Source organism: Aythya marila, assembly GCF_965140915.1.
Source record: "Aythya marila genome assembly, chromosome: 2".
NCBI lineage: Eukaryota > Metazoa > Chordata > Aves > Anseriformes > Anatidae > Aythya > Aythya marila.
In genome coordinates, this window is record NC_139043.1 from 50869012 (window position 1) to 50881531 (window position 12520).

The window sequence follows — 12520 nt, forward strand, 5'->3', positions numbered from 1 at the left end:
AATAATTCAATTGCTACCTTACTATGTCATTACCAGGAACCTAGGCACGTAAGTGGAGCTAGGGTGCCCCAATGATGTAAAAATAGCTGTGAATTCAGTTGTAAGATTTGGGTAATGTGCAGAAGAAGAAAGTTTTGCTAAACTGTTCAATCAGAGACTTGCATGATGAAACTGTTCTATAAGTCTGTAAGACTGAAACACTCCAGCTACATTTTTGTGGCTGTCACTTTAAGAAACCTAATTCTAAGACTGAGATCAAATCTATTTGTCCAGCTCCTTGAAATCCATGATTATCTTAGATGGAAGTATAGAGGTTTCAAATTTTAGCAATATAAGCTATAGAAAGAGTACTTGAAGATGCCTCTAGTTAAAATACATCTTGGGACACAGTTTAAACCAGACATGACCTGCATACAAACATTGCACACTTTTAAAGATCCCTTTTGGAAATTGCAGTTTCAGAATATACCTGACAATCATGGGGAACCTGAAAGTTGACTTGTGATAAAGCTCAGGGTGATCTCAAAATGAGGCATCATGGGGTCTCTTAAAAATTATGCCCCTTACCACACTAGCAACCAAAAGAAACATGAGCATCCTTCTTTTCCATTTTCCGATGAAGAAGGATAAAAAGGTAAAGGCACATAAAAAGTGTTTATGAGTAAGCACAGAGTTGGGAACTACAATTATGCTGTTTTCAGAAAGGTGAAGTAAAGACCACCATAAACATTTACTTCTTCAAACCATCAATTGAATCAGTACAATGACACTGCTCTGAATAGGGTATTCTAAACTTGACTACAAGACTGAGAAATAAAACTAGAAAAAACACAGTCATATTTCATAGAAAGAGTTTTGAATAACTCCAAAAAAGTAGTTTTTGAGGAGGATACAGTAAGGAAAACAGTAAGTTTTCAAAACAAAAACAAAAACAAAAACAAACAAACAAAAAAAAAACAGGGTAGATATTTTCTTGGTAAATGAGAGAGAAAAACATTGGGGGAAACAAACAAACAAACAAACAAACAGGGGAGGTTTATCTTAGTTAGTTTATTTATTTATTTTAAACAACGTTTCTGTTGTGGTAAATTGTGTACAGCAAAATTCAAGTATCCACCAAAAAATATTTGGTAGCCCTCAAGAAATGGGAACCTAAGGAAAACCAGTCTCTAAACTTAAAACTGGCAACTATGATAATAACTGTGTAATCTGGACAGAAAATCCTGACAACTCAGGCAGACTGATCTACAAAGACAGCTGCCCTGCAGGGTACAGATGCTATGCAGTTTAAACTTAGTTTAAATATTTAGTCAGAACATTTTTTTAAACTTTCAGTATAGACATAGCCGCACTACAAGAGTAAAGCACCCATATAATCTATTGATTTTCTTTTAAAAAGACAGGTGAAGGACATTGCATTGTATAACAACGACAAAAATCCAACAAAAAAAAAAAAAAAAAAAAAAAAAAAAAAAAGAATGTAAACTGGCTCTCAATTGAAAATTTGTATTTAATCCCCTGTCCCATACCATCTCTGCCTCCTCAAGATATTTGGGGCTTCAGAAATTGTAACTAATGTCACAGACTTAAGAAGACAATGCAAACACATTTCATTTGGTTTTAAATACAAGAATTTAAGCTTCTACCACGGATGTGTCTTACAGCATAAAGCATTCTTAACCAACAGTCCTGTTACCTAAAGTATTTTTTCTTTACTTAGTTAATGAAAGTTCACAGTTAGAATCATTTATAAAACACAGGAACAAAGAGTTTCACATTATTCTCTATTTGTGGAAGGTGATTACCAAATCCATAAATCAATGCATTATTTTTAAACAAATTTAAATGGAAAAACAAATTATAAGTAAAATCTCCTAATTTTAATGGTTGGCCTTTGTAAAAGCAAGACTTCATCACACCTTATGACCCCTGTCAATTTGCCAATTGTCTTCCAAAGAGAAATTCTGGTTCTGTTCATTTTTTCCCATAGAACTTATGAAATACTGTGTTCCATTACTTTCTGAGAAATCCCTGAAGGAATTGTCACCATGTATAGAATTCAACAGACCACTTATTTCTTTTTATTCAGATCACTTATTGTAAGCTAGAAAGGAAGCTAATTTTTTCCCCAAATTGATGCTTTTTAAAGCATAAGTGTACATTAATTTTTATATTACATTTTTCCAGAATTACATCCATACGCAAAATGCAATCTTATAATCAGTTCAATAAAAAACATAATTTTAACAATTGCTTCTGGAATGTTTGCCTTCTTTCTAATCACATAATATTCAGTCACAATAACCTGAGTAACTATGTTATCAAAAAAGCAGTAATGTTCTGAGTCAGTATAAATATTACAAAGCACAATTTTGTAAAGGGAGGGCATGCTGACCCAGGTTATCATCTTACTCCGTTAAGAATAAATACACTTCAGGAAAATTAGATAGGGATCTGAAATACTGTGCTGTTGTGAAAATCATGACGTATCCCCATCTTCAACATGTTGTGATAAACACCATGATGTTTCTGGGAAAATAGTTGTGCACATTCAGTAACAAATATGAATACACTGAATATTTCTTCTCTGTTTGCGTAGTACAATAGGTTGTACCAAAAGTGTAGGAACCACAAAATAAGGACAAACTGCAAAAAGTTTGGGTTAGGAGTACATAAGAGTACAGGTTTCATCTCTGAAACTATTCAAAGCAATACACACCTTAAGGCCTTCAAACTGCAAACCCTAAAAACCTTACAATACTACATGGTTTCTTAACATAAACATTTTTCCCCTCTTCTTTTAAGCTTTATTGCACCATTTCTATATTTTCATGTTGTACTTCGAAACCATCAAACTCCAGCATTAAAAGTAAAGGCAACATCTTGTGTACCAGACACTTGTTTATATTGAAAGTACAGCCAATTGAGCTAAAGCTTGTAATTTAAAGCTTCATGGAACAGTAATTTTTATGGCCTGATAAGTAATGGAGACAAACTTAGGTAACCCAGAAGGATCCAGACAAATATATTTATTTAATAGCAAATGTTTACTAGTGAGACTGGAGAAACAATACTGTCTTTGCCCCCCTTCACTGCAAAGTACTGCGTGTACACACACATGAACGCAGCCAGAGAGAACAAGGAACACAATTACAAAAGAACATTAAAGCAGCAGATAATTTATCTGTCCTGCTGAGAAAAGCTCAGGGAAATGAGCCAAAATAGCTGAAAAGAAGAAAACATGAGAGTACTAAACGTAAGAAGGTGGAGATAGAGCAATGAAGTAAGATAGAGCAGAAACTTTAAAAAGCACTCTACATCTACCTACATTGATGCAACTTAAATGGGTTCTTGAAGTCTCCTCAAGATCGTTTACCTATGAATCCAACAGGCCATGGAGCTCCTGCCAGAAAAGATCTCTGAAATTACTCCTTACGCTAAACACACATGGCAAAGTATAGCACTGCCCAAACATTTAGCTAGAGGGGAAAGCAAGAATTAGGTTGGTAAAGAACATGACAGCATTTCTGCTAGCTAATGCTTCTTACATCTCAGAAACCAGCTACATAACCGTGTAATTTCAAGTGTATTGCTTACCTTTAATAGTTTCCTCTACAACTTCTACTACACGATCTATCTGCTGAACCTTAAAAAAAGAAGTCAGAAGGTCAGTATTTAAGCAGTAAACACCTGGATATACTTTACATAACTCTTCTTTCAAAAGTGTGTTCTTCTGGATTAAGGGGAAGCAAACAGCTTGGAGGTACATTTTTATAGCCATTTTTTTTCTGTGCATCTTCATTCTTCCATCATAGTCCCAAAAGTAACTCTAAAAATCATCACTTAATTTAAAACAATTTTTGTCCTCAAAAATAGCAGGTTCCTTAAGTTCAGGAAAAGTCACCAAAGAGATAGGAGAGAGGGATCCTATGGGCTCTTGGTGACAGAAGGACTGTCAGACTTCAGGCCTTAATTGCTGTTTGTGGTCCATTTGGTCACTGAAAGGCAGTGGTCACCCAGGCAGTCAACACCTGGGGAGCTCTACCAGCCCCTGGGGTGCTCGCCTCTTCCCAGCCTCAAGATGAAAATAGCAGATGAGGGAGAACATAACAAGAAGCTGAAGATACTGTGAGGAAGACTATAAGAGAGAAAAATGATGAAAAGTAAGGAGAAAGACACTGGAGCATGGGAAGAAACTAAAATATTGTGGTCAAGGTTAAGAGAACAAGACATTGTTCTAGACTTACTGCAGGGAGTGTTTGGAAATGGAAGGAAAAGCCCTAATATTTAATGGTCATGACATAGCACCTCTAGCAAAGATGACAAATTTATGGTCTGGTGTTACACTTGCCTAAATTCACATAATGTTATAAATAGTTCAGACATTTCTTTAAATATTCTTTATATAAAGTTAATGAGAAATAATATACCAAAGGGTGTATAGTGTAAGGAGAAAGAATCGGTATTAACACTGCAAAATTAAACACTCAAATTCTGAAAGTTAACATTCTTCCTAAAACTTTCATGCAAAGTGCATATTCCGTGTAATGGTTAGTAGGTATGCACATATAAATTTACATAAAATGCAGAAAACCAACATTCGGAAAGCCCTTCTGTGTACATTTAAATTAGTTCAGAATCTTTTCCACCATACTGATTTTTAAACACTGCTTTGGTCAGATGTACATTATAGGCACTTGATTTAGTATGATTTTTACATTCATTTGTTTGGAGGTGTTGTTTTTTTTTTGTTTGTTTGTTGTTTTGTTTCAGAAATGAGCACAAAAACACAAGATGCACAGGCATAAAGAGCTGAACCTGGTCTGCAACAAATGAGCTTGGAACTTGGATCACTTGCATCAAAGCTACTGAATCTATGTGCCCTTAAACCACTGGGTTTGTCATTTCCTGTAAACAAATGTCTGCACAATCATCTCTATTTCATTTTCCAATTGGTCTAATAACAGCTAAAAAAAAAGATCATCTGTAGTTTGGTGTCTGATCTAGAGTTCCCTACTGAAGTCAGTGGGAATCTGTTCTTTTCCTGGCTTGGATTTTGGATCAAGTCCATGTTAAACTTTAAAAAGACAAAAAAAACAACTTTTGAAATAGAGTCTTTTCCAAACACAAATCTCTGCCACTTCTGATTTCTTAATAAAGCATATTAATTATGAACTCTAGAAATTCAGTTATTCAAAGTATCACTAATATTGACATTTTACTAATCTTATAAAAGATATATATTTAAGTCCTTTTCTGGATTCCAAGCATCCATATTATGGACATACTCCTATATTTATAGCAATCTACTCATAAATAAAGCACACGCAAGAACTTATGTGGAATACATGCATATTTACATGCTTGTAAACATATCCATTTCATATAGAGATAAGTTTAAAAAAATATGACCTATGACACTTACACATGGATTTTCTATTTAGATTTTTAAAAAGCAACTTCGTATGTGTATGAATTTAAAATTATAAGCACAGACACAGAACAGTCTCTGCCAAATACATTGCACAAAATATTATTGCTACATATCTCAATATTAAACTGTTTACGTTCATAATAATTTTAAAACAAACAAACAAACAAAAAAAACCTCAGTGGTTCACAACCTGAACCACTTCTATAATTACTTTCTGTATATCTGGGGAATTTTTGCATAGCCCTGAACCCCCTGTTAAATAAAAACAGGGGAGAAAAAAAAAAGTGTATTTTCATTTTATCGGATAAATTAAATCATTCTGAATGTGTCTGTCAAGAAGAAGGTTCATGAAAGTAATTAAAATTATTCATCTTGGAGATAATGAGAACTGCAACCAGAAATGGATGTGTACTTGCCTTTATATGTTAGTTCCTGCACTAAGCATTTTTCATTTGCAATTATTGCAAATTGTTTGGCTAAAGCCCTAAGCCCTGAAAAGGAAAATACTGAATGTTTCCAATCTTCATTTCAAATTTCTCAGTAAAACTGAGCTGAATCTGGTGTAAGATAAAATAAGTGTTTTGGGGATTCGTATTTGGAAAAAAAAAAAAAAAAGGAAAAATAAGAAAAAAAAAAATCACAAACTCAGGGCAATGAAGTTACCTTGGCTGTATGGACGCCTGCAGGATTCCTTTCAGCATATCTCACTGACCTTTTGGACAATTCTGTTCAAGAGTGGTATCAAGAGCATCTGTAAACCTTCTTGACCCAATAATGTCTCCAAGAGGCATTGAGAAGACCCTAAAGCAAGAAGACTTAAAGTTCCTACTGGTACATGAAGGGCAAAGACACCACTCCTCAATATTTCTTTGCAGTGAGCATGAAAAATCAGAACCTTCAGGACTGACAACAGGTACATAGCTGCTGGATATAGCACTATACTTAACTCCACTGATTGTGTGATCTTGTTTCTAGTGTGAGCATCCACGCAGTGGACATTTTATCCATTATAGACGGTTCTCCATTAGGATTTGGGTGGAGCAAAAACTAAGGGCAGACTGGAGCAGACAGCTGAGCAGGAATACAAGGGAACAAAAGAAGGCTGATGTACAAATCTGGGCTGAGATGGATATACAACAGGAGCAGACACAGGGCCCAAGGGATGAGGGGTAGCTAAAGCAGAAAACCAGCTGGAGAAAAAGCAAAGAAAAAGGCAGTTACATCGAAGCATGAAGCCCAAATTGAAACAAAAACCAGGAAAAATCTTTGACTTTCCTGGTGTGATCAGAGCTAGGCATTTAGTACAGCTCAGAAATGACATGCATCCAGCACTTAGATGAGGAAGACATCAGATATCCATGCTGGGGCTGAAACTGTGCTAGAGATCACACCTGAACACACAAGTACAAGTCAGGCACTTTTCAAATCACTCCCTCCCAGGATAGCCTGGGACTCCCTGGGAGACAAGCCCTGAGCGCTCTAACCGAGCCCTAGTAATTAGCTAGAAGACTATACAAATGCACACATGGTCCATTTGTCATCAGAGAAAGTCCCTCAGTTCCCTTTGTACTGTCATTATCACATTCAACAGATGACTGCTGGATGTAAACAGCCCAAAGACATGCTTGCAATGTGCTATGTCTGCAATCTTGCACTAGGTGATTTGTGACTACAGACAGACATGCATGTTTGAGGATGGTCACGCAAATGCTTCCAAGTGCTCAGCCATGATCTGAGTTGTCTCAGAAGCAGTATTAACATCCTGAAATTGTTTTGCAAGGCGAAGTGGAAAAAATACAACCTCTAAGAGTGCCCCGATAACCTCTGAGTACACTGAAGGGGTAGTTAAAAGTGAGAGGTTGCACATTTACCTGGAAATTTTCTACCAGGCAGAACTCAGTAATCTCAGAACAGAGAACACCATCTAGAAAAGTGCACCCATAAATCTCAGAACAAATAATGCTATCTAGATAAGCGCACCCATGTACCTCACATGCAAGTAAGAGAAACTCTTTCCAGCTGTCTCTTCAGGCCAAGTCCAAGGAAAGTGTCAAGACCTTGCAAAGACCCTGCACTGTGTCTGCACTGCAATGTGTGAAGATGAAATGATAGGATGACATCCAAAATTCAGCGAAATAAAGACTTTTTTTTTTTCAGTTTAATGTGCCCATTGAATTAAGGATGGACGTATTTTGTGGGTCAAGAGATTTGAACCAAACTCTCTCTGAAGTGATAGGACCAGCACAAAACAGGAGAGATAGTCTTCAGATGTCCCTTATCAAGCAAAGCTAGATAATAAGGGCTAAACTTCAGAAACGCAAGGATAGCCAACACATTAAGGGTCTTTCCTGAGTGCCTCAGGGTGCTTTCTCAGTGGCTGCAGCTACAGTATGAAAACAAGAGGCTGGTTGTGAAAACCAGCAATTCACAAATGTCGAGTATTTTCTGAAGGACTGTCTTTTAATGGAGTCTGTGACAAGGGCATCCAAGGCACCACAGAAACACAGTTTGGTTCAAGCTGCAGCGCCAAAGAAGCTGAGGAACGATCTGGCCAAACGATGTATTGCAAAAGAGGTGGGAATGCTTAAGGCATCCCTGGCAGGCTACGTAACGAAAGAAAAGGTATTCATTTTCTCTCCTCTTAATACAGCCCAGAGATAATTTTAGATGGAGTCAGCTACCGGAGGCATGTTTACACCAGAGGCACATTGCCCTTTGCCAACTGTTGCAGTGCTCATGATTTCTGGAGTTACGCCACTGCCTGTTACATGGTGACTGTTCTGGTCCCATTTGAAGAGGATTAAATCCTACAAAATGAGCATTTAAACTCCTTCAGAAAACATCAATGAGCCAGAGACAAAGCGTGAGACCTCTGACACTTTTGGCTGAGAAGCTGGTGGTTTCCCCCTCAGATGAGTCCCAGCTCTCAGTGACTGACAAAGTTACACCACTGAAAAATGGTGGCGAGGCTCCCTTTAAAAACAACCTTCTCAAGGATCTTCCTCTGAAGTAAATGTGGGTTCTCCCCACAGACTGCTTCCTTTCAGGCCAATTTTCCTTCAGCCACAGAGGGTCTGAAGGCAGAACTCTGGCATCGACAGGGCAGTGACAACCCCCTTGAGAAAATGCTCCTGGAGTTTCTCCTGACTGTCCTTCCTCTGCCACAGTTGGTGTTTCCCAGAGAAAGAAATTTATCTGAGGTAACAAGCAATGAGAAAGTACGTCAAATATCAGAAAGAGACTATAAAAAAAAAAAAAAAAAAACAACAAAAAAAAAACACACAACAAGTTCTTCAAGCCAGTAAAGGAGGGACAAAAGACAAGAAATGCTGTAGATTAAAATTTTTTGTTGAATGAAAAAAAGGAAAGCCATCTCAGCAAACCAAAAAAATAAACCCCAAAATGGTTAAAGCTGAGGACAGGGCACGAGGGACATGGGGAGGGGGCAGTACCTTGCCTGCACAGCATGAGGCTACTGCTGATGCAGCCACCATCTGGACTCAGCTGCTTGTGCACACCCCGAGACAGAACATACACAGCACAATTGCCTGAAGTAAAACAAGCTTTCTTCTTCAGCTAAGAAAAACCCTACTCATCTTTGATTTTCACTCCCGTATATAAGAAACAAATCAGTTACTAAATAGATAAAATAATCTTAGGTTAATATAGGTTGGTCTTCATTTAAAATAATCTTACAACCCACTCTTCATATTCCTTAAGATTTCTACTCCAATTCACCAGCTCTGTTTCGCCTCACCTTCTTTAGGCAGCTCAGTCAGATGTTGCAGGCTAAAAGCCTGCTCAGCCTATGCCCTCTCTAAAGCCAGTAAAAGGGAAATACCCAGCTTCAAAAGTAACTTCAGATCTTCTAAAATCTAAATTATCTCAGAGATAATTATCTTCACTGACCATAAAGGCAGCCGAGCAAAACAGACTCTCAAATTACAGGATCTCAGTTAGGCAGCATAAATCTTAAGCCTTAATACGTAACTTCAAAAGGCATGTGACTAGACACTTTGACTTCAGAGGGATAACATCTGTGTTTAAAATCTGTGTTTAAAACCTTTGCTGAATCAGAAAAACACTGGCCACACTCATGGGCAAAATTCTGATTTAAGAAGGTATCTTGAGAACAGACTCTACACCGACTTTCAATGGAAGCAGACTACCTCGGAAAAGCATGTCAACAACTGATGATCGTGGCTAAACCCTGAGAGAGCTTAAGTGTTATTTTCATCTAAACTAATTCTTATGCCTTTTAATTCATAGAGCAGTATGTAACTGCTGTGGAAAGGAACAGTACCTATTTCTACGTCGATTTTCAGTTTAAAATGGTGAGCTTCAATGCAATTCCTTCCTGACTCTCCAGGCTCATACCTGAATACCAGCACGGTGAGCCAAAGCCAGCCAGCTGAGTGCTTCTGACTGAGCTTGAAGTTTTGGCCATGAGCTAGAGCAGAACAGTGCGCACCTGTTCCTTGGGCTTGCAGCACACTTTCCAAGAAGTTCTCCTAATGCAAATCACTCAAAATAAAGTTCCATCTAATTTGCCTTTCATGAAGTACACACTGGATCTTTGAATTTATACAGATTTACATATTTATAATAGGCCTGCAGCTAAAGGGCAGCAAACAGAGAGGCTTGCAATCTTTAATGCGGTCAGGTCTTACAAACTCTGCAAGGTATGGAGGTATCATTGTGGCTGTTTGGCAGATATCACAGACTGAACTGTACATCAAAAATACAGTACAGTTATATATATGGTCCTCATTTAGGACACCAAAGCAGTAGTGATACACAGACATTTGGCATCTTAGTAAGATGATGCGGATCTTCTTTCACAATTGCACTTAAAACTGCTCACTGAAGGTTTTTGGTTTGGTTTGATTTTGGTTTTTACAGAGAAGTAAGGGACATTAAATTTAAGTGTATACCAATTATAGATGCACAGCTTAAGAAGTCAAGTGACTTTTTAAAAAATGTATTTCTCATTTTTTGCACCAAACTATTTCATAACAGTGCCACTGCTGTATGTGCTGCTATTAGAATTGCTCAGCATTTGAGTTTTAAACGCTAGTTTTAAAATTAACTAAAGCTTGTCTTACCGAGTACAACCACAGACAAGGGTAATTAGGAGGCCACGGGAATGAAGAGAATCCCTACACAGAGATTTGATGGCTTCTGTGCTTCAGGATCAAATCTGACCTAAAAGCCTGTAGTAAATCTACTGTGCACAGGACCTGCACATTCTGCCTGAAAAGTGTAGCAGCAGAGATGGGATTACCATGTTGGTGACATTGATTTTATCTTGCAGAGATAAGAGAACAGGCTGAAGTTCTTCTTCCCTTGGAAAATGGGTATACAGCAGCAGAACAAGTACAGTTTGTGATGCTAGGTCTTACATTGGGAAAGATAGGGAAGGAAGCAGAATTTGGAATTTGACATTCTTATTCAGCAATTGATACATCTTCAGGGCTATGGTGTGCCTTAAATGGGATACATATGTGCATTAGGCTCCATGCATGCTGATACAGTACACTCATATCCAGTGGGTCTGGCGACCTCAAAGTACAGGTGGCACAGTGATTTTAAAGCATCTCAGATATGCGGTGGGCCCCTAGCAAACTGGTCAGAGCTCCAGCATGATAGCATTATTTCAACATCAAACACCTTACCTCTAGAAAACTGTCGAAGAAACAAAACATCTCATTCCATTCCAGTAGTTCAAATTATCAATGGAAACAAGGATTTTTTGCATGCCCTCTGCATTCAACTCAGGAAATCAGGAAACACTAGTGCTACTTACATCCATCCATAAATACCAGAACATAACCTACCTGCTAAACCTTTCCTTCTCCTTTGTCCCTCCCTTTCCTTCCTCTATAATCCCCACAAAATAGTCAGCCTAGACAAAGTCATATCCTTTTTTCAGGAGCTTACAATGAAAGGTGAGGGACAACTCTATCTATGAAAGGTACTGTTTCTCTGCAATACTACATGTGCACTTGAGTTTGAAGTGGGTACAGTACTCAGAACATAAAGGAGTAGTTTCTGGAAACCACTGAGGTGTAAATGCTTGTGAACCTATTATGTATTTTGTCTACACGGCACATTTGGTGTGTTAATTACTACCTAGAGCTTCCTCCTTCCTGAAAACAGCTCCTTTATCTTAGTCACATTGTGTTATGGCTTACCTTATATACAGTCTATGACAATGCCACAACCCACATTATTTTTAAAAAGTGATAATGGTTTTAAAGAAACACAAAAGGACAGGAACATCAGAAATTATAACACAGATATGAAGTTGCCCTTCCTTCCCTTCTGCCCAAATTGAACAATAAATAAAAAATAGTAAAGTTGAGTACTGTATTTCTAAGGCACAGCTCTAAACAAGCCTTCAGTTACTAGAATTTCACTGGTAATTACATCACAACTCCTTCATCATACCAAGATGAGCAAAAAAGACCTTTGACACATATTGCCTTTAAAAGCCTCCCCAAAGGAGTTATAATTGCCAGTAAATAACCACTTCCTCAGACAACACACACAAAAAAATAAAATAAAAATAAAACAAAATAGCAGAGCTTACATAAGCAACAATTAATCAACTGTATCTCTCAGCCAAGATGAAGATGAGACCAACCTGGTGGCAAAGATTGCCATAACTACGCTCATAAGCTTACAGTTTTAAACTCAGACAATGCGTCCAGCTGCCAACAGAACATTGTCTATTTTTCAATTCTGCCAAAACTGCCTTTCAAGAAATATTTTGCAGTAGTAACATAATTCTTATCCTTTAGATATGGCCATCCCACACACCCTTTGTAAAATGAGAAGAAAGCCTTAAATACACAAACTGAAAACACAGACAACATCTGTTATTGGCTCTGCTTCTGTTAATAGTTATGCCTAAATTTTAAGACCTTTGAGCTTAAGCATCTAAGTAAATTTTATCACATCAATGACAGTTAGAAGACAGCGTCCTTGTTGCATAGATCACGTTTCAGTATTTTCAGGTCTAACTCAGTATTTTGGAAAGCTGCAGTTAACAGCCTAATACAACTCCTAACAGAAGTCTGTCTG

At 37.6% G+C, this 12520-nt stretch overlaps 1 protein-coding gene across 3 annotated transcripts in view; it reads right to left on the reverse strand.

Annotated features, from left to right (window-relative positions):
* The window catches only part of CDKAL1 (CDKAL1 threonylcarbamoyladenosine tRNA methylthiotransferase), a 427133-nt gene that overhangs the window by 281102 nt on the left and 133511 nt on the right, over positions 1 to 12520 (reverse strand). For all 3 annotated transcript variants that reach the window (XM_082753985.1, XM_082753986.1, XM_082753987.1), the window contains one exon: positions 3598 to 3646. In XM_082753985.1, the coding sequence (XP_082610111.1) occupies positions 3598 to 3646 (49 nt within the window). The remainder of the gene's footprint in view (positions 1 to 3597; positions 3647 to 12520) is intronic.